Source organism: Falco punctatus (assembly GCF_963210335.1).
Source record: "Falco punctatus genome assembly, chromosome: Z".
In the NCBI taxonomy this organism is placed as follows: Eukaryota; Metazoa; Chordata; class Aves; order Falconiformes; family Falconidae; genus Falco; species Falco punctatus.
Genome location: NC_137586.1, coordinates 11,868,084 through 11,891,716, shown reverse-complemented (window position 1 = coordinate 11,891,716; position 23,633 = coordinate 11,868,084). Strand labels below are relative to the sequence as shown.

Genomic DNA, 23,633 nt, shown 5'->3' with positions numbered 1-23,633 from the left:
ACACAGGGCCGCTGGCAAGTGGGACAACAGCCACAGCACCGCAGATGTACTCACTGCCAGCTCTTGGCGTATGTGCTCTATTGTGGCCTCCAGTGCCCGTGTCCCCTTCGTGGCCTCGTCCTCAACAGCTTTCACTGTCTTCAGCAAGGAAGTGACGTTTGTCACCATCACCTTAGAAGGGACAAGAGAGCCATGAAGCCCCATGCAAGCTCTGGACTGCTGCTGGTGCCTGTCCCTCCCTTGCGGTTTGGGTCCAAAATGGCCTCACCCCCATATTCCACTCATATCACCTCATCTTATTCTCCCACCAATGCCTCCTCTGCATGCTGTGACCCACCTTTTATGTGGCCCTTCCTCCCCTCTTGCCCTGACTACCCCCCAGTTGTCCTCCTGCCCCCAGACAGGCAAAGAAGCCCCCCTGCTGTTTCTCCAGCCCCCCTCTGCCCCACCACCTCCTTCCCATCACACCTAACTCAGACCTTGGCAGAGTTCTTCAGCTGGTAGACAGCAGGGTCATCTCCAGCTTTTCCAGCAGCTGCCTTGGTGGCACCGATCAGGTCTCCAAGTGCCTTGGCCACATCCTTCACAGCATTGATCAGGACCACCTGGGGAAAGCAAGACCAAGGCAACAGCTTGGCTATGGTCACACTCAGGCTGGGTGTGGTGTGGCCCAACAGTAAGAAATCTGGGCACCCCACGGCATACAGGGAGCCCAGCTCCATCAGCACCAGCCAAAGTCCAACCAACCCTTAACATGCAGAATACAGCCCAGAGTGCCACACAACAGCTATAACCCTCAACCCCTTCAAGCAAGCTACAAGCAGCCTCTGTTCACCCTACACACCCCATCTCACCTGAGTCTCTGGGTCTTCAGATCCCAGGCTGGCAGCACCCAGCTTCACCACCTCCGCCAGGCGGGTTATGGTGGACACAGAGGACTGGGCAGCCTGGGCTAGCTTTTCCTGACTGGCCGTGGCATTCTGCACTAACACCTTGGTGTCCTCCACCAGTGCCTTAGCTGTCTTCAAGATGCCCTCCCTGGGAAGAAGAAGAGAGTCAGTGAGGACACAGCCCTCTACATGCACACATGGTCCTCACAGGGTAGAGAGACTGTGGACCGTGCCTTCTGTACACACAAGATGGAGAGGAAGGGAAACAGAGTCAGCATGACCTGAACTTGGCAAGTCTCCCTGGGCTGGTACACAGCTCCAAGACAGGAGACCATGGTCTCCTGGCATTGGACAGAGCCTGACCCTCCACCCCTGGCTGAGCAGAGGCTGGATTAGATGCCTGGGTACCTGTGGTCAGCAAAGGTCTCAGAATTCTCCCGGTTGAGGGTTCCTGCTGTGGCAAACATGATGGTGGTATCCAGGTCAGCAATGATGCCAGAGACAGCACTGGCTGCTGTGATGCAGGCTTGCGTGCCGCGGTTCCCAGCCTGAAGAGCTGCTAGCACATGAGACACCTGTGGGGTATAAGTAGGGTGACCAGGGGAGCAGAGTAGGTTCAGGCCATCCCACCACACACACCTTCTCCGGCACCTCCCAGAACAGAGCCACTCCATACTAAGGAGAGCAACTGGGAATTGTGTGGTCTGGACACCCCTTCTTAGCTTCTGGTTATTTATTTTTACCTTCCCCCTATCCTATTCGGGGGTCCAGAAGATATTGGACTCTGGTAGTTTACAAATTAATAAGGTTTGCAGGATGGGCATCAGACCATCACTTGTTCCTTCTTTAGCTGCTAAACTTCATTTCTGTACTTGGGCAAGCACTCACAGAAGAACAGGTTTTGTGACAGAAAGCAGTCTTGGAAAGGCAGGACCTGCAGGAGGTCCTGAGTATGCAGGCACATGCCAGGCATGATGAACAAGCATTTGTTTTGCTTTTGTGATTTTGCTTACAAGCACTGCTGCTCTACCTCTATCAACTAGAGTTTTTAAGCTGCGTTTTCACCCGTTAGTCAGAAGTGTACTCTTAAGACCGACTGTCCACTATGCCAGCAAAAGGTGAGGGGGAGATCAATCACCCAGCATGAGCTGCAAGCTTGGCTGGAGACACAACAAACGCTACGCCCACCACTGCAAGACTTGATTTGGAGAGCCCCAGGCTGCCACCAGTGTGTAGATCTGTCTCCCCCGGCAAGCCATCATCGGGACATCAGCAGGCAGCACCTGGACATCACACTCGGCCATCACAGCACCTGCTGCTGTTAGGGTGCCTGGAGGAGGATCCACCCTCCACCCTTTCAGCTGCGCAAGGCGAGTGTGGTTGAGAGAGCCAGCAGAGCCCAACACAAGCAGGGGAGAACCTAGTATCATGGCTCCAAGGGCAGGTACATGGCACAATCCAGCATCCCATTCACCTTGCCACACCGTCACCCCTCTCTGTGGACAACTTACCTTCTCAGAAACCTTGCGCGCACTCTCTATCAGCTCCTTCTTGGTGTAGGCATCGCTGGGGCTGCACTGCAGGGCTCCAGCCTTGGTGACCAGGGCAGCACAGCCGTGACCCAGCTCCTGCACCCGACGCTTGATGTGGGAGCCAATCTGGAGAGAAACACATGCATGAGAGAGCCAGCAGGGAACTAAGCCCCACATCCACAACACCCACTGGTGAACACCAGCCACCCCCACCCAGCTACTCTCTCCCAATCTCTCCAGTCAGGACAGGGAAAAAAGGAAACACGGCTTTGCACCACATTTCCACACCGTGTTGCTGGTAAGGTGTGAATGCTTCCTGCCCCCAGTTCCGATGGGATGTTTGAATGTCCCTGTCCTCTGCTCTCACACCCCAGCAGACCCTGCCCTGCCTCATGGCATGCTCCAGCACTCCCCCATGCTTGCACCTCCTCGTTCTCAGCAGTGAGGGCAGCTGGCTTGGCCTCTTGCGCCAGCTGCCCATAGTCGTTGGTGAGCTGGTTGGCCAGTATGCCCAGTTCATCCGGGTTGGTGGTGGATTTGGTGACCTGCCAATGGAAGAAGAGCAGGAGTTGGAGCAGCCCTACACTGGGACAGACAAGCACAGAGGGTGACCACCTGCCTCGGTGGCAGGCAGTGCTTTCTACAGTGGCAGGCTTGATTGCACCCACCATCTCCTGAACAGTCACTGCGATGGCCTTGGCTGTCTTCACCATCGTGGTCTGGTAGTCCACAAAGGTCCCCTCTGGCTCGCCCATCGGCCCCTCGTCCAGCTGCAAGAGACCATCAGGAAGCTCTGGCTCCAGCTCCAGCCCAAAGACCTTTTAGGGTTTGACCTTGACTCCTCTCCCACCCCCAGCCCTCACCAGGTCCTCTCCACACTCCCCTCACCTGGTTGATGGCCTGGGTGATGGAGTCCACCATACCCCCCACAACACCGGCAGCACTGGCTGCCTCATTCAGGGTTGTGGTCAGGTCCTCCACTGCTTCCTTCATCATCTGCACGGCCTCCTCCAGGGCCTCCTGAGTGTGGGCAGCTTGCTGCAAGGATGAACCAGAGTGACGGAAGGCAGGCTGTGGCTCCCCTCCTAACAGGGATGCTGCACACTTATCCCAGATTTCCATGTCTGGCACACGCATGTGCACCATGCAGCACCCACGCACAAAGGGGAGCACACCACTGACACGTGTCCCTCCGGCTCACCTTGGGGTTCCCACCAGCCTCCTTGGCTGTGTACAGCATCTGTAAAGCGGACTCGGCCAGTGTTTTGGTCTGGTCCAGGAGGTTCATCTGCTGCTGGTGGTTGGGTGTTTTGGAGGCAGCACCGACAGCTGCCATAATAAGCGGCTCAAAGTACTGAGCCATCTGGGACACCTAGGGAAGAACATCATCAGCACCAGCAGCTTCCATTCCCAGCTGCCTTGTGCCTCTCCTCCCACCATAAGCTTCTCCACACACAGTGAGCGCCTTGTCAGCAGCTCCCCATCCCCATGTTACCTTGTGCCCCAGCTGTGAGGCCTCGGCCCGTGCTGCGCTGGCTACAGGCTCAATCAGGTTGCTGATCTCCTGGACAGCTGTGATCATCTGGTTGTGCAAAGCCTGTTGCAACGAGAAGGTGTTGCATGAGGCTGCAGCAGGGCTGGAGTCACTGCATGCAGCTGGAGGGAAGGACACCTGTCCCTGTTAGGCTTGCAGCAGCACATCCCTGACCCACCTCCTGGGAGATATCTTCTCGGGGGGCCAGCTGCTGGCTGATGGCAGCAAGGGAGGCCTGGTCCACCTCCCGCATGCATCTGTTCAGGACCTCAATGGCCTCGTCACATTCCCGCTGTCCTGGAGCTTTGTCCCTGTGTGAAGATGGATCAGCCCAGCGCTGGCAAGTGCTATGCCATCCTTTCACCCTCACCCTCACCTGGTGCCAGTGAGGGACAGGAGCCATCTTCCTGGGCTTTGGGACCAACCCAGCATCATAGAGCCCAGGCACACTGGCATGCATTCCCATCAACCCATGCCAGGGCTGGGGTAGCAGCTCTTGCACAGGACAAGAGGGACGGCATCTTCCATCCCATCCCTTGCCTCCCCTCACCGGCAGCAGCCAAGGACATGATGAGCCAAAACATGCCCAGGGATGCTTGCTCATAGCAAGGGTACCTGCCAGCAGGGCCAGGGCCACAGTCAAGTTGGCAGGACTCTCCTCACCTCATGTTGGTGATCAGCTTCTTGATGGAGTCCGAGACAGTGCGAGAGTGGCCAGCCAGCACTGACCACTGTGGTGGGTCCTTGGGGTTGACAGCCAGAGAGCGGGCAGTCTGGATGAGGCCAGCAGAGCTCTCCAGCATGGTCTTGGCTGAAGAGACAATGGGCTCCATGGCTCTGCGCCCCTGCACAGGGAGACAATGGGCAGGTGAGGTGAGGGACTGTGCATGGGAAATTACTCCCTCTCCTGTGACCCTCACTCTGGAGCAGCCCCTTGAAGCCCAAGGCTTGCTACCATAACCCCATCGCAACCCCACAAGGCACTAGCCCCACAATGGGACTCTATGCCAAGCTCAGGCAGTGGCACAGCTCCTCCCCACCCTGCAGCAGCCCCTGTCAGAGCTGGGCCACATCCCCCCTGCCTCTGCAGCATCCCACCTCCGGGCTGATCTGGGCAGGAACGGTGGCAAACTCTGGGTTGGAGGCGAAGGCCGTCAGGTTATCCACAGCCTCTATGAGAGGGGCGGTGGCAGCACGGCACCGCTCCCGGTTCTCCTCGTTGAACTCACCATCCAGGGCCTGATGTGGAGAGACCAGAGCAGTTATCCAACCCCCGTCATGCCCCAAATCCCATCCCTACCACTGTGCCCCAGCAAGGCACACCGCACCTTGATGGTTTTCACCAGGTTAGCTGTGCTGTTGGCCACCTCCTTGGCTGACTGGACAAACTGGCGCTTGGCCACAGGGTTGGCGGTGCGGGAGGAGGCCAGGCGGCAAGTGTTGCACAGGGCTGAGGTGTGTTTCGCTACAATGGTGGCTGCTGACAGCACCTGCAGGGAACAGCAGGGTAAGGCAGGATCCACCCTGACTCCCCACCCCTGCAGCTCTCCCTTCCCACCAACCCCACATGAGGCACCAGTGACCACAGCAGTCCCTCCTGGGACCCAAAAAGAATCACCAAAGTCCTGCATGCCCATAGAGCCCCCCATCTGGACTGTCACCATTGCACCAAAGCTGCAAACCGGTTCCTAGTACAGCTGATGGGGCCTGATGAGATACTAGCCATAATCTTGGCCAGCTCGTGGGATGCTGGTCTTCCAACTAGCTTCACACTCCCTTTTGAGCAACAAGATGCCTGTAACAGTGCCCCCACCTCACACTCACCTGGGACTGGGTGCAGGCAGGGTCCACCAAGTTCTGGCAGGCCATCTGGATGGCTTGGTTAGCTCTGGCAAACTGAGTGGGGTCTACCAAGCCCTGCTGTCCAGCCTGGCTGTTGGGGTCCGACACCCCCACAAGGTAGGCAGCCTAGGAGCACAAGAGAGGCAGTGAGAGTCTGCGCACAGTGGTGAGGCTCAGACCAGTCACAGGCTGTGGAGGAGGCTGGCAGCGCTGTCCCACACAGCCAGGCTTGGAGGGGCAGGGGAGGGGTGCATACAGCACCTCTGCACCAGGAGTGATGCTCAGAGCTGGGGCTGAGCGCATCTCACCTGGGCAGCTGCCTCCGTCAGCCCGCAGAGGGCTTTAGAGGCGGCACTGATGGAGTCACCGAACTCAGGCAGTTTGCTGTTCTTCGCATTCTGGGAGATGCCAGCCATGGATTCGCCCAGCACCTGCAGGACATACCACGCACTTGTTAGGAAGATCACTTCCCACTCAGGCAGTGCTCCCAGGCTCAGAGCTCACTGTGTGTCATCAGCAGGGGAGGAACCACCTTTCCCTTTGCTCCTACATCCTTCCCAGACCCTCCCTCTGTCCTTCCCCAAACCTCTCCTGCCAGCTCAGGACTCACCTTGGAGTTCTCCATGACACTGTCAAGGCAATTGAAGTAGGACATGTCGTTGACCGTCTGGGTGGGGTTCTCCAACAGCTCCTTCACAGTCTGCAGGGACACAGGTGTCACATCCAGGCAAAGGGTCTGTGCCCTCCACTTGCACCTCCTCTTTGCTCCCTCCTGCCCCTCGCCATGAGGTGCAGCTCCCCACTCCCCACCACCTCAGCCTCTCCACTGCCTCAAGATGGGGCTTCTCACCTCCAGCTCCCGCAGGGCATTGTCACACTCCTTCTGGCCTGGCGCCTGCTGGGTGCACATGGTGATCAGCTGGTTAATGCTGTCAGTCACAGCCCTGCAGGGGACAAGGGAGAAAGAACCACGGCTCAGCGCCAGCCCTGCAACGTGGCCCCACTGCTACAGCAATCTCACAGCGTTCCTCATACCGTGCTGCTGCTGCCAGCTGATTCTTGAGGTTGGGAGCTGCAGGGTCAGCAGAGAGCGCCTTTGCAGCCAGCAGCAGCTTGCTGGAGGACATGGAGATGCTCTTCAAGTTCGACACCACCTGTGCCTGGTCTTCCTTACTCTGCAAGAAACCAAGAAGAGTTACCTGCAGCAGATTTCCAAGCTCCACACCCACCCTGGGTCTTCTCCAGTGGTTTTCAGGCTGAACCAGTTCCTTTCATCCAACTCACCTGCCAACAGCAAGGATATGGTGGCAACTCTTGCTGAACTAACCCAAGCCACCTTCTCCCTGCTGCTGTGGTTTTGCACAGCTCCAGGTCCCCATCTCACCAGCTGCACTGGTCACAGCCACCCTAACCACCGCTGCCAAGCCACCTTCTCAGGCATCCCAAACCTCTCACAATACCCAGGATCGCCCAATGGGCATCTGCTCTCACCGGGGACTGGCTGGCCATCTCCACTCCTGCTTGCAGGAACTCATTGAAGTCCTGCCCAAATTTGCCGGAGGACTTGGCCAGGTCTTGAGGGGTGCCACGCGATGCCTGCACCAGCTCGTTCGCAGACTGGTTGAGCCCTGCGGCTGCCTGGTTCAGCTGGCTCTGTGCCTCCTGGAAGCTCTTGGTGCTGGGAGGGAACTGGAGGCAGGGAGAGGGGTTAGATGAGGCAGTGAGGAGGATAGGGATGAAGGATGAAGGTCTAGCACATGCTTGTGATATGCTACAGAGGAAGCCAGTGCAGACTGACTGGCTTGCATCCCTAGAAGGCTTCCCCCTCCCCCTCCCGCCCCAGCTCAGCTCACCGAATCTGCAAGCAGCCTCTTGCTGGACTCTCCCACCATGCGGATGGCAGCATCCACGTCTCGCTGCCCCGGCAGGCAGTTGACACAGCGGCTCAGGGCCTGCGACACTGCCTTGGCCACCTGCAGAGAAGCAAAGAGCTGTCACCATCCCCCAGCCAACCTCGTGCCCTTCCTGCAGGCAGGCAGGTCACACCGAGGTACCCATTCTCCCCACCTGGGCCAGGCGCTGCTGGCTCTCTGGGTCACCAGGCTTGGCCACCGCTTTCCGCGCCTCCTCGATGAGGTTGTTGGCTTTATCCATGACGTCGCTAGCGCACTCCAGCATGGCGCTCTGTGCCTGTGGGTCAGGGGTGGTGGCCGCCACACCGCGGGCGGCCTGGCTGAGCGAGCGCAGGGCCTGGGCCACCTCCCGGGCAGCAATCCCTGTGGGGGATGGAGAGGTCAGCGGCTGCCAGCATGGCCCCCTCCCCACTCCCAGCCATGGCACGGAGGCGGTACCTGTGTAGTTCTCATTGCCCTGGGCTACCTCTCCTAGGAGATGTGCGATGGCAGAGCTGACTGCTTTCGTGCTGTTCCCTAGGTCCTGGGCACACTTCTCCATCTGCGGTGGGATGAATGGGGACATGCTGGTGGGCTGCACTTCCTGGCAGCTCCCTTGCCCCAGCAGCCACGCTGCATTACCCTGTGCCACCCTTCCCCACACACTCACCGTCTCTCCTGGCAAAGGCTTGAGCTTGCCATCGCGGGCGGCTGCCTTGGCTTCCTGCAAGTCCCTCTCCAGGCTCTGTACCAGACCCAGTGCTGAATCTATCTCAAGAGGTCCACAGGCCTCCTGAGCCTGTGATGGGAAAGAAGGGAAGGTGAGTGGGGTGACCTCTGAGCCCACCCTGCTGTAGCAGAGACCATGACCTGTTACCAGGCTATCCCCACTGTTCCCTCCTGCTCTAACAGCTGGGGTCCAATCCCTCTCACCTTCTGAGCGGCTGTGCGGAGCTCAGCCAGAGCTGCAGCCAAGTTCTTGGCACACTGGCTGAGCTGCATCGCGGAAGCTTGGTCTGTGATGGTAGGGACAGTGGCCTTAGCTGCAGCTACCATCTTCCCACCAGGCTGCCAGGCCAAAAGAAAAAACAGTGAGAAGGGGATGAACACGTAACATCTCTCCACTGCCCATGTGCAGCAAGTTTCCCAGTATCTTAGTAGGACCACGCACAGCAGGAAGGTTGTTAATGCCAGAGCTCGTATGGGAGACTCCGGGCAGCACGCGTACCTGCAGGAAGTTCTGGCTGGCAGCAATGAGAGCCAGCTGGGCACTGGGGCTGTCCGGCTGTGACTGGCTTCCTCGCACGCCCTGCACCAGCATTGGGATCTGCTCTGCCACCACCTGCCAGAGAGGAGGGTCACTGGAAAGGCTCAGCCAGGAGATGTACCTAATCCAGGATCAGTGGCTGAAAGATCAGCTCCTGGGGGAACTGCATGAGGACCCCAAGGTCCTGCCTGCCCACTGCCACTAAGCATGAAGCCCCATGGCTGATGGGAGAAGGGATGGGGGAGGCAGCACAGGAGATGCCAGGATCAGGCCTGGGCCCTTACCTTGCAGCTCTGCACCAGTTGTTGCTGTGCAGCAGGGTTCTTGTTGGAGGAGGCAGCGTGCTGCGCAGCGGCGATGGTCTGGGTGGCAGAGGCTGCAGCTTGTTTGGCTGCATGCTAGCAGAGGGAGGCACGGGTTAGCACTGGCAGCAGGGCAGCCTGCCACACACCGGCACCCAGCTCCCCCTAAACTTCTCCTGTGCCTCCACCTGTGACACCAGAGCATTCCCAGCACCCTCAGTGCTCAGTGTCCCAAAGCAACATGGTGGACACAAGGAAAGGGAAGAGAGCAGTGGGGAGGTCCCTGCAGGATGCAACACAGACACTATACATGGAAAGGACTTTATCCCTCCAGGAAGTGCATGGATGAGGGGGCTCCTGGTCAGGTCTTGCTCACTGACCACGCTTGCTTGTCCTCCATGGCCCCTTTCCCAGTGTCTCACCTCCAGCTTGTGCACAAGCTTCTTCTTGATGGCATTCTGGGCTGCTGCGTTGGTCGCCATGCGGAGCCCCTCTGCTGCCTCACGCAGCCGCTGCTGCTGCTCCTCACTGTCTGGGTGGGCTGCGGCTCCCTGGAGAAAGCAGGAAACCCATTCAAAGCTTACAGGGACCACAGGGTTCCTTGTCTTCCTGACACAGCAGCTGTGCTCTTCCTGACACAGCTCAGCTGCTTGCAAAGTTGGGGAGATGCCCAAAGCCTCTCGGGGAAAGCTCAGCAGCAGAAGAGCTCCAGGAAAAGCCTCACTCCACCACACCTGGCTTGGTGCAGGACCTTGCTCTGGGAACTGCTCCCCCACCTAGGGGCTGCTTGTCCCCCTCCTTGCACTGAGCCAACCGTGTTAGGCAAGGCTGGAGGCCAAAGCCAGTGTCTATCCTCCCCCATGTCACTGACCTTTGCAGCCTCCACCATCTTGGCAGTGGCATCAGCCAGGATTTTGGCTGCGCTCAGCAGCTTGCGCGAGTTCTCCAGGTCTGTCTCTCCCTCTGCATCAGCTTTGATGGCATTGACGAGGTCAGAGGTGGCCTGGGCCAGAATACGAGCCTGACGCACCATTTCCCCTGGGACAGAAAGGAAGGGTGGCCCATTAGCAAGTCCCATGGGCTTCCTGATATCTCCCCATCCACCAGGTTCTACCCCAGGTGACATAAGCTGCTCTCACCAGCATCGCCCATGGAGCTGAAGATGTTCTCAGTGACATTGAGGATGGTGTCGGTGGCCTGGTCATAGCGCCCAATGGGCTGCCCACCCAAGGCGTGCTGCTTGATGTGCTGCAGCAGGTCGTTCAGGGCCTGGGTGACAGCTGTGGCTGCCACCCCCACCTGCTTCAGGAGCTGGTCATCATTGGTGGCTGCTTTGGAGGCTTCCACACAGCCCTCCGCCGACTTGGCCACCAACTTGCCAGCCTCGATTAGCTGCTCCTGGCAGACTGGGGAGCTGATTGTAGGAGCCACTACCTGGAGGGGAAGAGAAAGCACGGTGGGCTTCTAGCAGGACCTGTACAGGGACAGCTGTCTGCAGTTTCTGCTGCTCCGAAGATAATATTCAGTGCTTGGGCACAGTGGCATGGACCCTAGCCTGAGGCAGCCCACGCTTCTGGTGCCAGACCCCTGATCTCCCACCGGAGGACACATGGTCCTGGCACACCTACGACCCCACCATGGAGCTGCCACCAGCCAGGTGATGCTTGCAGCCATGCTGAGGCAAGGGTTAACCTTGCTGCTTACCTTGGTGCAGGCCACCAGCTGGGAAGTGGAGAGGGCACACTGGGTGGCAGCAGCGATCACCTGCGTCTGCAGTGCAGCATCCTCCGTTTTCTGAGCCACGTTCTTGGCTTTGAGCACCAGTGCAGCAGCAGCGCTGGCCACTGCCTTTGCCAGATGCATGAGCATGTCCTGGGGAGGACACAGAGGGTCAGTTTGTGGAGGCACAACAGCAGGAGCACCGGCAGCCACCAGAAGGGCTCTCATGAAATATTCAGTGGGGAAACATGAGCTCTCGGGGCCTTTCATCCACTCTGTCCCAACACCAGCAGCACTGAACACCTGGAGTGGCTGGCAACACCTTGACCCCATGTCTATTGTGTGCCTCAGCCAGTGGTGAGGCTGTAACCTGCCCTTGAGCTGCAGCCTGCAGCATGGCACCACCACAAACACCATCCAAAGCAGCTTGGGCAACACTCACCATCACCCCAACACCCATGACCTGCTCTCTGCCCACTCTCCAGGCAACAACCTGTGCCGAGTCCCTGATTGTAATACAGCAACAACCTTCTGCAAGGCACTGCCAGCACTGCTTGGCAAATGGCAAAACAATGATGGACTGCGCCATGAAAATGGCAGGCACAAGCTGGCTGCAGTACAGCCACACCAGGGTAGCTGCCTGTCCACAGGCTCACCCTACCAGCAAGAGGCAACTGGGGATGCTGCCCACACTGGTCACCTGTACTGCAGGCATACCAGCTGTTTTCTAGCTCATTAGCAACCGACTAAGTCTCTGCTGTCATTCCCAGGGCTAAGGGAGAGGTATGACCCAGCAGCCAGCCTCCTCTCCCCAGGGGTGGCAGGGAAGGCATTGGGCCACCTTGGCAGCATGTAACAGGCAGCAACCAGCCCATGGCAAACTGCTTTCCTGCAGGGCATCAGGCAGAAAAGCACACTGCAGCCTTCAGGATTAGCTCCTATGGCACACTGCTGGTGAAAACTGACAGCACCAGTACTAGACAGCAAACACTTGGGGCAAAGACCTTGGTATGCAGGGCAGCACTCTCTGCCTGCTGCGCCTGCAGTCCTCCTGCCATGTGTGTGCTCACAGCAAGCAGCCCCACACCCCATGACAGCTAAGCCTCTGGCCACCAAGCCAGAAGTATCACAGCATCCCCTCACCCCCTGCAAGCCAAAACTACTCCTGCTGCAATCCGCCACCTTTCCAGACAGGAAGAGAGACCGCAGAGCACATGCGCCCAGCTCCAAAGTCCCCAGACCACCGCATCCAAGCCCAAATGAGGGAAGCAGATACACTCGGGTCTGGCAGCTGCAAGGCAGAGCATCCCACTGCATGTGTGCAAATCATCTTCCAGGTTCTAAGGCTGCCCCTTGGGGCTGCCCTGTCCTGGCACTGCCACCTGGCTAAGCATGGCTTCCTGTCCCGGTGCTAGCTTTTCTACTCCCCTTGGCTATCTGTCAAGGCTTTTCTGCTCGTGTTGAGGCTCTGTGGCTGCCACAAACAGAAAATCCTTTCCAGAGTCTGTTTTGTCTATACTACAGCTGGATCCTCCCTGCAGCATGGTGTACTCTCTCCCTTGTGCTGGAAGGAACAGTTGTGGTAAAGTAAGCCAGCTAGAGTCAGCTCAGCCAAAACAAACCACCCCGCCAGGCTCCAGCTGCCCTGGGTATCTGATGGGAGCAGGCAAACAACTCCCATTGGCAAGGAGTGGCAGGCAGGAGCTGACAGCTACAAGGATGGACTCCCAGGGCAGCGCCTGCCCAAGCAGTGACCCGAGTGCATGGACTTCTGAGAGCCAACCACCAGAAAAGCAGATTTTTAGAAGAGCCCTTCTCCAAAGAGTTCAGCTGATAGTCCCCAGAGGAGCACCCCTCACAGTGGAGGGGGCAGGGTCCACCAGGCCATCCATGCCTACAGCCCCCCCTTTTACCGTCTTTGGGTCAGAGGCAGGTAGGATCCAAGCACGCCGGCTTTCTGGGATCTACATGGGAATCCACAAGATAAGATGCGTTACATCACAGCGGCTCTAGGGACAGAGGTGGGCAATGGCCTGTCCCCTCCCTCAGCAAAGTCACTGCTGGGCACCAGCCACACTTCAGTCTGGAGCCCCTCCTGCCATGTCCTGTGCAAAGGCTGATAGTTTTAGGGAGTGGGTGTCCCTGGTTGCCACCGAGTGCGCTCACCTGGAACCGGGGGTCGGTGTCACTCTCCCCAATCTGCTGCAGCAGCTCCCCACTGGTCTGGCCCACAAGGCCAGCAGCCTGCAGGAGATTCTGGCGGGGCTGCAAGGAACAAGGTAAAATCAACAGCAGGCTCATGAGCCAGCCCTGAAACCTCATCACCTGATACCACCTGAACCACCCTCGGCTTCCACCCTCCTCAGCCCCACAGCCCCTCTGGCCCCCCACCTCAGCGCTGGCAGGCTGTGCTGTTTTCAGCAGGTCTGACACTGCGCTCGCCAGGTTCTTGGCTGCCTGCAGAAGCTGCCGCCCGTTCCCTCCCTCATCCTCCATCAGTGCGGCCAGCAGCTTCACGCCCTTGGACATCTCCGTCAAGTTGGAAGAGATGGTGGTGACGGCACAGCCCACAGCAGTGTAGTCCGTGTCCGCTGGATCCCCTGCACAGGGAGAAGATGAGTCACGATGAGATACACTTCAAGTGATGCTCCAAGAGTATCCCTGTGCCCGTCACTGATATGGTTCTCGTTCCTGGGAGCCTGGGGAAAGACTCTCTGGCTCCTAAGCCTGGAAGGTTGTCACATCAAGTGAGTTTGGGCAGGAGGGCCTGGGGAAAGAGAGCTGCACTGTGTCATGGCTGTGCCTGGAGCTATGGCAGGGGACTGGACAACATGCTCCTGGTCCAGAGGATGGCTGGTCAGCCAAGGACTGGGAGGAAAGGTCTGGGCTGGATACAGGCAGGGATCTAAAGGCAGGGTGAGCCCATGGGGGCATGGCCAGCTCTACAGGCATGTTAGAAGCAGTCGGGGCTGATTTAGCTCTAGCTGGGGCAGGCTGGCTCCTTCAGTCTTTTAATGGAGGGCAGGAGCCATGACTGTCAGCCAGACAAGACACCAAGCCTTCCCCAGAGATGGGGCACCCCTCTTCTCCAACCCTTCATATACCTGCAGTGAGGTTGACCACTGAGGCTGTGCCAGCAGTGATAGCATCCACTTGGGAGTGGATCTCATGCTTCGACTCATCCATCTTGTTTTTGCGCCAGGCTTTGGATGCCTGAAATGGGGAGAACAGAGTCAGGAGATGGTGGTGGAGGTAGTGTGTAGCTGCACCCATGCTCACACAGAGAGATGCAAGGAAGAAGAGACAAAAAGGGAAGGAAGAGCTGTGACCACCCAAAACTCCCCAGCCCAACCTGACCGCGCCAAGTCCCCTCCACTCCTGCCCCCAGAGTCAGATACAACCCCACTCTTTGCAGGCAGATCTTCCCAGGAGCTGCTGACAGCTCTCCTAGGAAAGAGGCCAGCCTCACCCAGCCCAGCCAACAACCTCCAACAAGGTCCCCCCCTCAGCATCCTGCCTTCAGCCAGCACTCACAGCATCCTGCCCAAGGGGCGGCAAGGTCTCGAAGTCGTCCAGTGTGGCCTGGGCTGCATGCACAGCCTGCATGCTGGAGTTGATGGTGCCAGTCAGGGCTTGCTGGGCTGAAGTCTGCAACACAGAGACAGATTGAGGTACAAGGGAGGCTCAAAATCTAGGCTTAAATATGTGGTTCACATGCCCCTCTGCAACGTGGTGTAATGTGCTGTCGATGACAGTGCTCTAGGTAGGCGTCTCCACAAAGGGGGTGCACCTAGCAAAAAGGGGATCTTCCTCTCTGCCCCTCCCACTAGGAAATGGTCCATCCCACCATGGGTACAAGTAAGATCTTGCAGTTAACCAGCTCTCAGGGAGTGGGGAGCAGTGCAGTGGGACCCCACAATGCTTTTACAGCAAGCCTCGTAGCAGGCTAAGTGAGGTCAAAGAAAACAGCTTCCTTGTGACCTTTTCCAAGCACTTCTCCAGCTGCAGAGAACATGGAGGGCACCAAAGCCAGGCAGAGGGCTCTGCTGCAAAACACAACACTGGTGGGGCTGTCCAAACACTGCAGCCTGGGGCAGCTTAACCTGAAGGAGAGGCTGTGGCCACCAGCCAGGGGAAAATGCCAGGGCATCGCTCAAGTTTGCAGAGCAGGAGTGGGAGGACACCAGCTCAGCCAGCCAGCAGCACAGAGGCCCTGCTCTTCACAGCAAGCCAACACCGGGCCATGGATGCAGATGGATGGGTCTAAATGAGCCCGATGGGCACCTTTCGGAGTTTGCGTGCTATGGTGGGCACAGGGAGTGCTTACCAGAGGAGGCATGTGCCCTCGGTGCATCTGGCCACTGGTGATTTGCAGTTGAGGCTGTGGCATCGTGCCCACCTGGAAGTTTTCTGGCCCTCCAGCTCCGGTTCGCATGATGGCTGGCAGGGCCACTGAGCCCAGCTCTGCCTTGCCTACACGGTTGAACTGCTGCTGCAAGACAGTCGACCTGAAACAGGGAGAAATACCAGGTCAAGGGATGCCCACAGCCCCAGCAAGAGGCTCTGCACAAGTGCCAGTAGCACTTCCTCCAGATGCGCTGTGTTGCAAACTTGGCTGGAGCCCACTTTCCTTTCAAATTCCACTTGGCAGCTAACTTGCTCCTGGAGGACTTACTTCTTTGGAGACACGGAGTCTTCCAGCATGGTGGACTCCTCATCCCCCTCCAGTCCAAAGTGGTCTTTGCTCTTTTTCTGCAGAGGGAAAGAGAAAACATGTCAGCCAGCAAATTCCTCCCAGCCTTCCCCTCCCTCTGCAGCTCAGGCACTGTACTGGAGCCACAGAATCCCCCTGCCCTGTCTCCAGTTTCCCCAGTGGCACAGTGTGCCAACAGCTGTCTGGAGGCAGCTGCAAGAGGCACTCTGCATCCCTCTCCAGAGACAAGTCTGTTATCGGTGCCCTCCCCAGCACAGCCTCACCTTTTTGAGGATGATATCGATGTAGCCAGCAATCAGCTGGGCGATTTGCTCCCCCTCCGTCGTCTGCACTGAGTAGTAACCGTCCTGGTAATCTCCAAAATCCTGCAATGGCAGGGCACAGGGTAGCACTGGAGCAGGGCATTGGCAGCCATCCTGAGCCCCTCTGGTATGTACTAAGCACCCAAGCACCAGCCTCCAAAACATGAGCCGGGACAGAAACCAGAGGAGGGCAAGGCTATCCTACCATGGGGCAATACCCAAGAGAGGCGCTGGCATGACGGCAGCACCCCACAGGGGCACCACCGGAGAGGGGAGGTGGGGGACAAGGGCTGGTCCCTACCAGGGTGAAGCTCTTGGGCGATGCTGCCCAACGCTTGATGTTGGTCAGGCTCCACTCCTGAATTACTTCCTTGGTCTTCTCGTCCACACGCATCACACACTCCTTGGTGATACCCAGCAGCCGTGGCACCAGCTTGTTCTTCCCCTTCATCTTCTCCTGTGGGCCACAACAGAATGGTTGTGAGCTGTCTCCAGGACAGATCCACCCAGGCATAGACCTTTGAGGCCTGCTGGATACCAAACACCCCCAAGGCCACACTTCCTGGTGGTGACAACCATGGCATGGGGCTTGAAGATGAGAAAAGGTATGAACCATGTGGTGGGAAGTGGGAAGGGTGTGAAGGCAGTGCACAGGGAGAGGCAAGAAGGAGAGGTGGCGAGTGGAGACCCAGGAAAAACTGGAGTAATGTGGTTGGAGGGGTAGCAGCTGGAGGCATGACAGACAGGGGGATGCTGGCATAGTTTTCATCAGTCAGAGGTGGGACCAGAGGGCCTGCTGCTCTACCTTGACCAAGAAGAAGGAGACCCCATAGGTCTTGAGGGAACGGGCAAGTTTCACGTAGCGAACTTTGGCCTCGATCTCACTCATGTTCCCGCAGTTCTTGTGGGCCTGCAACAGCAAAGACAGTACATCATGCTAGCTCCACAGTCTCCTGGTTGTGCCACCATCACCCTGTCAGTCTTTCCAGGTTCTCCATGCCCCACCGGCATCCTCTACCCCTGCTACAGCATCCTTCTGACCTCTGGGACTTCAGGAGCTGCTTTGTCTGTCCACCTACAGCTTCCTGCTCCTGTTTCTCACCCACCAAACTGCTATGTGTTGCCTCCAGAAAAAAGCAGCCTCAGCCTTTGGAGAGGAGGAACAAGAAGCCCAGGTCTCAACACTCCCCCTGCACGTACCATGAAGATCTTGCGCTCCCCTTTCTGCTTGATGTACTCCTTGGGCAGGAAATCCTTGAGTCTGCCAAGAGACAGCCAAGCCAGCTGTTAGCAGCAAAGCCTGAAGCCAGTGTTTGTCTTCAACTACAAAGAGGCCCAACCCAGAGCCTCGGACACATCCCTGCCAGGGCACAGGCTGGGACTTTCTGGGAGCAGGAAGGATGTGGGAGAGGTTGCTGCAGTAATGAAAGCTGCTCCAGGAGCTGCCCTGCTGAGAGCGAGGTGGAGGTGCTGAGGATGCAGCCCCTCATGCAGTGTCAGGGGAGGCCAAACGGTGGGCTGGGGTTCCCACCATCAGACCTGGCTGCATGTCCCTGGGGGGTGCCAGAAGGAATGTAAGGGGGGGCTTGCACTCCTTACAGCTGGTGTGGACCACCATGCTTGGGCGCTGCAGGGAGGAGAGCGGTTGCATCAGAGGCAACTGCATCCCCAGAACCCCATGTGCTGGCACGGTGCTGGGGGCTGCCAAGCTCCTTGAGCCACCTCAAGACAAGCCCAGGGGGTTCCGTGGGACACTCACTCCAGAAAGCCTGGCTTGTGCTTCTGCTCGTTGTGTGGACCAAACTGGATCTGGCACTGGTAGCCAGCAAACTCGCAGGCTTTGTCAAAGGAGACAGGGTGGGAACCGTTCAGGATGTCGTCACGAGCCTGCATGGGAAAGGAAGACATCACCGTGGGTTGGGCAGCCACGCAGCCCTGCCACTGCTCCCCTCCACACCAAGCCAGAGCTATTTTCCAGTCTTAAAAAAAGCAGCCCTGAAAAAGAGGATCTAGGGCCCAGCTGTCCCCCACAGGGACCATCACCAAGCCTGGGAGAGGAACAGCAGCAGGACTTCAGGACGGTTCCTACCAGACAGAGGAGACATGGGATCCCCTGGGGAGCTTAGGAGTACACAGAGGGCAGGACTGAGATTGCCACTGTTGGCTCTTACCTGAGAGATCACTGGGCATCCCTGAAGAGCCCACAGTGGCTCCTGGCCAAAACCCTCAGCCAACACCCCTGGCAGGGGGCTGGCATGAGGCAGTGGAGCCAGGCACTCCAGAAAGCTGTAGTACCTGCACATAGAGCAAGTTGAGCTGCACAGGATCTCGTGAGTCCACGTTCTGGTCAGAGTAGAAGAACTTGCGCCGCAGCAGCAGCGTTTCATTGTCATCGATGCCTTGCTCACGCAGGGTCCGGCCATGGTCCAGCCAATTCACTGCAGGCAACACCAACACATGAGCAGGGCCAGGCACCAAGGCAGGGCCAGCCCCCACCCTGGGGCTGCTCACAGAGCAAGAAATGGATGTCTGTTTGGTGCACCCCGGCTCTCACCCCTCTGCCCTGGGCTTCCTGGCAGGAATCCTCCAGGGAGTGTGAGCACATGTTCCCTCACCACAGTCCCTTCCACTCCCCTGTACTGGCTCTTCCCCTTGCAGGAGTCCCTGCTCCCCTCCCTGGCGCCCTCAGCAGTGGCTGACCCCGTCCCCAGCATGTGCAGGCACCTACACTCGTCATCCGTGTGCAACTTCTGCTTGAGCTTCTCCATCTTCTTCTCATCTCGCAGCAGGGTCTTGTCCTTCTTAAGTGTACCAGTAACCTCCTCCTTCTTCTCTTCCATAATCTCCCGAACAAGTGAGTACTCATCGTAGTTGGTGATGCCTGCAGGAAAGCAGAGGACCGGGCTCAGCATGACTTTGCTGCAAAATACAGAGCCTGGAGCAATGCAGGGGTGCAGAGCAATGCACCCTCTTCAGCATCACACTGTCCACCCTTTGGACATCCCTGCTGCCAGGTCATCCACCACAGAACTGCTCCTGCTCCTCCAGCACCCCCAACAGACACTGCCATCTCTTCACACCTCCCTTCCGCCCCACTGTTGCTGTCCCCTCCTCTCACCAATCCGGGCACAGATTGTCATGAGCATGTCCGTGACTGTTTTGGAGTCATCCACCATCACTGTTTTCACTGTCCCATCCAGCATACGGATCTTCAAGGGCCGCTGCTTCTTCTTGTACTCCATGGTGTCCTGTGGGCAAAGCGGTGCACAGTTCCTAGCAGTGGCACTGGCACAGTGTGCCCACATCCCACCATCACACCAACAGCTCCCATCTACCTGGTGCAACTGGAGGGGGTCATAGTGTGCTGCAAGGCACGATGCAAGGCAGCAGGGCAGGCACCCACACCACCTTCACAGTGCAGGCACATCCAACTATGGAGCCAAGGTGGGTAACCAGCTGGAAGGATGTGGGATGGATGCTTATGCTTACCCCATTGCGAAGCATGTAGTAGTCCAGAGCCTTCCCAGCCTCCAGCCAGATCCCTTTCTTTGGGTCTTCATCCGAGAGGAACAGCCCAAAATCATTGGCTGAAAAACAGGTAAAGCCTCTGCCAGGGTAATCCTGAGCAGGAGAGGGCCACCAAGATGCCAGCCTGTGCCCAGGGATGTGCGTTGGGGCAGCCCAGCACGTGAAACAGTGTCAATGCTGGAGCCTAAACCTAATGAGTGGGCAACAAAGCTGGCAAGCAAGCTTCAAGGTACATGTTTTACCATAGTTATCTATGGAAAATATCATCTGAAGCATGCCTATGCAATGCTGAACTTGGAAGTGATAGTCACAACAGAATGAAGATCTTGGAGATGTGGTTGACAGCTCTCTGAAATCTTGGGTGCACCATGCACCAGCAGTAAAAGCAAGGTAATAAAATGCTGAGGATCATCAGGAAGGGTGTTGGGAACTGGTCTGTAAGACCTAGGCACACCATGTTTTCAGTACTCTGTGGTGGCATGGCCTGAGCCTTGTCCAGGACACAGCAGAGTCTGAAAACAGAGATAATTTAAACAACGCAGCCTTGGTTTGAAGGACAGAGGAGCTGAGACTCTTCTGTTTGGGGCACAGGCTGAAGGACAGGATAAAGGCTTAGAAGGTCTCAGACATAGTTAAGTGCTGTTCACCAAACCGTGCTCCCTCGGGGCTGGGATACCTGGTGAAAGTGCTGCTGCCAGAGCCTGGGCCGTGGCACCCCAGCTCAGACCCACAGACCCCATTTTCATGCTGCAAGAGGCCAGGGCCACGCCTGGCTTTGCCCTGGGAAAGGTCCTTCTCCACCTCTGCAACAACCCTGAGCTGCAGGCTATCTTGGCTTGCTACGTTCATAACGCGTCATCTTGTTGGCAGCTCTCTGCGGGGAGGGACAAATTCCTGAGCTGCCCCACGCCTGCCTGGCTAACGCTGCTGTTAGGATCCTGCTGAACAGGGAGCAGAAAAATCACAGAGGCTTGCCATTTTATTTTTAAATATTTTTTTAAAAAAGCTATTTTCAAAGCAAATTCCAAGAGGATGATTCTAAAGCACTGAAAACTGAGCAGCTTGCCCCAGTTCCGTATCTTGGGCAGGGAGAGGCACTTCCCGAGACAAAGCAAGAGCAGAGCAGGAAACCTTCACCTAAGCTCCCTCTGTCCAAAGGTGTCAAAAAACCAGGGTGGCTCAGAAAGGGACCCTCGAGTGCCACTGGCTAAGGAGAGCAAGAAGAAACAAAAGCTGCAAGGAACTGATAGGAAAAGAAAAGCTGTGAGCAATTGAAAAGGAACTCGGGAATAAGCAGTTCCCTTTAAGGCTTTCCCCTTGCCTGCCTTTTTTTTTTTTTTTTTATAAGCAGGCTGGCCCACACCCAGGAGCAGGAAATGTGGTGCTCCTTCCAACACCACTACAGCCCTGCATCCACACAAACATCCAGACCCTCTCCAAAACTGAAAGCTGTGGTCCGCTGGACTGCTGGCCAGCTGGGCACGACTTGAGAAGGCATTTCCTTCCATCCTCAAGGAATTTGCTGCTCCCAGATGTCACTGCACTCCCTCTCCTCTTCCCACGACTCCTGACCTCCTGTTTGCTGCCTCTGCCCCGTGCCACAGCCGCTTTCAGGGGCAGCAGAGACCCAGGAGAGACCCCAACATCATGTCCCAGAGCTCCAGCCCCCGCATCCACAACGGCCACAAGCTATGTCCGCGTGGGCGTGAGTCACATCATGAGCTCATCAGCCGTAAGCTTAATTTTGAGCCTAGCGGTAGCAGGAAAGTATTAGAGTTGAGAAGGCTTAGCAAGGTAATGGAGCACCAGCACAGGTCTAGCAGAGAGCTGCTGGTGGGGGACAGACCCAGTGGAGGACTACATATCCCCAAAGAAAGGAAAAGTTAACTTCTGTGATCTACTAAAGCTCACTACGATCCCTACAATGGTTTAAACTTACCTAGTCCTGGCTTGTGGTGATAGATGCAAGTAGGAGAGAGGAACAGAGACAGAAAGGGTTCAAATTGCTCAACGAGTATTTCACTTCCAAATGTGGTTTCCTACCTTCCAAACCCACAAATTTCTTCTGGGGCGTTAAGAAGGGAGCCCAAGGAGCTCAGCCCTTTGCCTCAAGTGGGCAGGAGGACTTAGAACCTTGCTTCCCTCACCCCCTCACTACCCTGGGAAAGCCCAGAGGGGCAGAGAGACAGGAGAGGAAAGGGAGACCAGCAAAATGCCAGGAGGTAAGCTGGTGTGGCCCTGGCAGAGCAGCCAGCCCCACCGTGGACTTACGCTGTCCCATCTGAGCCTCGGGCACCCGCTCGCGGATCATCCGGCAGGCATCGTACACCATGGTGGAGGGCTCGAACTGCATTGTCTTCACCACATTGCCAATGCTGATCTTCAGTGAGAGGGCAACCATGGTGGCGGCTGGGCTGTCCCCACTCCTGCGTCACCTGCCGGAGGAAACAAATGGGTTAGCTCTGACTGCTGGCCCCTCTGGTGTGCAGGGTCCTTCCTCCTCCTCCCCTCTGGCAGCACTGTTGCTCCCCAAAAGCCAAGACCCTGCTTCTACTAGCAAGCAAGGGCTGTACCCTACTCTGGTGAGCCTGCGAGGGGGTCCCACTTCCCAGCCTCGTGCTGACTCTGGGGTCTCCACCCAGTGTTGGGACCCTTGTCTCCTCATCCCAGGCTCCCAAAAATGATTTTACTTGCCTGTGGGAGTGAGAGCAGCTGGTACCCAGCAGAGATGCTGCCAGTGAAGAGGAAGCAAGCACATGGGAACATGCAAGATAAGTCCGGAGAGTGAAACGCAACAGGTTATAATTAAACTTGCCATGACACAGAAGCCACAAGAGGAAAACCAAGCTTTGACCCGGAGATGGCAGGGCCCTGCCCCAGCTATCAGGGCCCTCCACATCGCCAGTGGATGGTGCTGAGTTGGCAGCCTGAGCACAGAGGGAACCAGAGGGATGGAAAAGCCCAGAGACGCTCGGAGAGGCAAGATAAGGGCACCAGACACTGAACTTGCCTGTTAAAAATATTCACCTGGGGAAAGCACCACTCACACCAAGTGAAGCGCTCAGAGACTGGGGTCTATGGCAGCAGCTACTGCACAAACCCACAAGGGAACCTGTGCACAAGATGATGAGCCGAAGGGCAAGGGAACAGCCTCTGCAGGTCTCACTGAGAGGGCACCAGAGCCACATGATACCACCTGGACCAGACCCCAAGCTGGGTCCAGCTTGAAGGACTGCGTAGAGCAGCTTCAGAATAAGCATCCCTCAACTGGGCTCCAAAACACCAGGTTTACTAACACCTAATTAGAACTCCAATATTCTTATAGCACAGTAAAATTGGAAAGAAATAGCAGAAGTAAAAGGAGGTTGTAAATAAGCCCCCACTTGCCTGATGCAGCTTGTAGGGCTTGTAAGAGCCATTTCCTTTGGGTTTAACTGCTGTGCAGGAATTTTCAGTGCTTTCCCAGGTTGCCACGTACCTCTGGGTTCCCTGCGCCAGGTCCTTTGCCCTGCCCCACTGCTCCCTGCCCTCCTCAGCATTCCCAGTCCCTAGCCAGCCCCAACCCAATGCTCTCCAGCAATAACATGCCTTTTCCCCTCCCTGAGAGCGTGTTCATAGGGAAAAAGTCCCCTGCTCTGACGACTAAGGCTGCCTTATCCTCAAACCCCAGCTGGTGGGAAGATGCAAGAACACTGGTGGGACGCACCACATCTGCTTCTTCTCTTTTAGACTGATCTCATACCAGGCTTCCTATTATGGCTGTCAGGGAAAGGTTACCAGCCACATGCATCCTCAGCCTGGCCCAGGAAGGTTCTTGGGCAAGACTCGCTGGCAGCCTCCCTCGCAACCCAGCGGCATGTAGTGAGCCTGTGCATCCCTGCCTGGTGCTGCCAGCTCCAGTCCCCCATGGAATGGAGTGCACTGGTGCAGGCTGCTCCCAGCCACAGACCCAAGTGGGCTACGGGCTGGATCGGCGATAGATAAAAAGCTCCTGCATCCAGTTTTGGCCCGGACTGAATGAGAGGGCAGGGGTCCTGCTGCTGCAAAGCCATAAAGCCATGCTGGCGATGCCGGGTGGGAGGCAGGGACAGAGGAGCGTGCCGCCTCCACC

General features: G+C 57.2%; 1 protein-coding gene across 2 annotated transcripts in view; it reads right to left on the bottom strand.

The window, feature by feature from the left end:
- The window catches only part of TLN1 (talin 1), a 35,280-nt gene that overhangs the window by 7,361 nt on the left and 4,286 nt on the right, over positions 1 to 23,633 (bottom strand). The window contains exons 1-48 of one of the 2 annotated variants that reach the window (XM_080371977.1): positions 22,217 to 22,834; positions 21,794 to 21,957; positions 19,484 to 19,581; positions 19,113 to 19,242; positions 18,723 to 18,875; positions 18,290 to 18,432; positions 17,754 to 17,881; positions 17,195 to 17,255; positions 16,800 to 16,904; positions 16,296 to 16,451; positions 15,956 to 16,057; positions 15,654 to 15,730; positions 15,306 to 15,486; positions 14,513 to 14,626; positions 14,083 to 14,191; positions 13,370 to 13,578; positions 13,145 to 13,243; positions 10,964 to 11,131; positions 10,399 to 10,693; positions 10,131 to 10,297; positions 9,682 to 9,810; positions 9,242 to 9,355; positions 8,919 to 9,032; positions 8,624 to 8,758; positions 8,361 to 8,489; positions 8,150 to 8,252; positions 7,866 to 8,074; positions 7,652 to 7,771; positions 7,290 to 7,487; positions 6,834 to 6,973; positions 6,649 to 6,742; positions 6,409 to 6,498; positions 6,107 to 6,229; positions 5,781 to 5,924; positions 5,285 to 5,446; positions 5,055 to 5,195; positions 4,620 to 4,801; positions 4,135 to 4,267; positions 3,918 to 4,019; positions 3,624 to 3,794; positions 3,311 to 3,460; positions 3,091 to 3,192; positions 2,848 to 2,967; positions 2,402 to 2,548; positions 1,299 to 1,465; positions 855 to 1,038; positions 480 to 605; positions 55 to 171 (exon numbers count right to left, since the gene is read on the bottom strand). In XM_080371977.1, the coding sequence (XP_080228103.1) occupies positions 55 to 171; positions 480 to 605; positions 855 to 1,038; positions 1,299 to 1,465; positions 2,402 to 2,548; positions 2,848 to 2,967; positions 3,091 to 3,192; positions 3,311 to 3,460; positions 3,624 to 3,794; positions 3,918 to 4,019; positions 4,135 to 4,267; positions 4,620 to 4,801; positions 5,055 to 5,195; positions 5,285 to 5,446; positions 5,781 to 5,924; positions 6,107 to 6,229; positions 6,409 to 6,498; positions 6,649 to 6,742; positions 6,834 to 6,973; positions 7,290 to 7,487; positions 7,652 to 7,771; positions 7,866 to 8,074; positions 8,150 to 8,252; positions 8,361 to 8,489; positions 8,624 to 8,758; positions 8,919 to 9,032; positions 9,242 to 9,355; positions 9,682 to 9,810; positions 10,131 to 10,297; positions 10,399 to 10,693; positions 10,964 to 11,131; positions 13,145 to 13,243; positions 13,370 to 13,578; positions 14,083 to 14,191; positions 14,513 to 14,626; positions 15,306 to 15,486; positions 15,654 to 15,730; positions 15,956 to 16,057; positions 16,296 to 16,451; positions 16,800 to 16,904; positions 17,195 to 17,255; positions 17,754 to 17,881; positions 18,290 to 18,432; positions 18,723 to 18,875; positions 19,113 to 19,242; positions 19,484 to 19,581; positions 21,794 to 21,923 (6,471 nt within the window). In that variant the 5' untranslated portion in view covers positions 21,924 to 21,957; positions 22,217 to 22,834. Of the gene's footprint in view, positions 1 to 54; positions 172 to 479; positions 606 to 854; positions 1,039 to 1,298; positions 1,466 to 2,401; positions 2,549 to 2,847; positions 2,968 to 3,090; positions 3,193 to 3,310; positions 3,461 to 3,623; positions 3,795 to 3,917; positions 4,020 to 4,134; positions 4,268 to 4,619; positions 4,802 to 5,054; positions 5,196 to 5,284; positions 5,447 to 5,780; positions 5,925 to 6,106; positions 6,230 to 6,408; positions 6,499 to 6,648; positions 6,743 to 6,833; positions 6,974 to 7,289; positions 7,488 to 7,651; positions 7,772 to 7,865; positions 8,075 to 8,149; positions 8,253 to 8,360; positions 8,490 to 8,623; positions 8,759 to 8,918; positions 9,033 to 9,241; positions 9,356 to 9,681; positions 9,811 to 10,130; positions 10,298 to 10,398; positions 10,694 to 10,963; positions 11,132 to 13,144; positions 13,244 to 13,369; positions 13,579 to 14,082; positions 14,192 to 14,512; positions 14,627 to 15,305; positions 15,487 to 15,653; positions 15,731 to 15,955; positions 16,058 to 16,295; positions 16,452 to 16,799; positions 16,905 to 17,194; positions 17,256 to 17,753; positions 17,882 to 18,289; positions 18,433 to 18,722; positions 18,876 to 19,112; positions 19,243 to 19,483; positions 19,582 to 21,793; positions 21,958 to 22,216; positions 22,835 to 23,633 lie in introns of those variants that run through there. The other variant, XM_080371976.1, reaches the window with a different exon arrangement.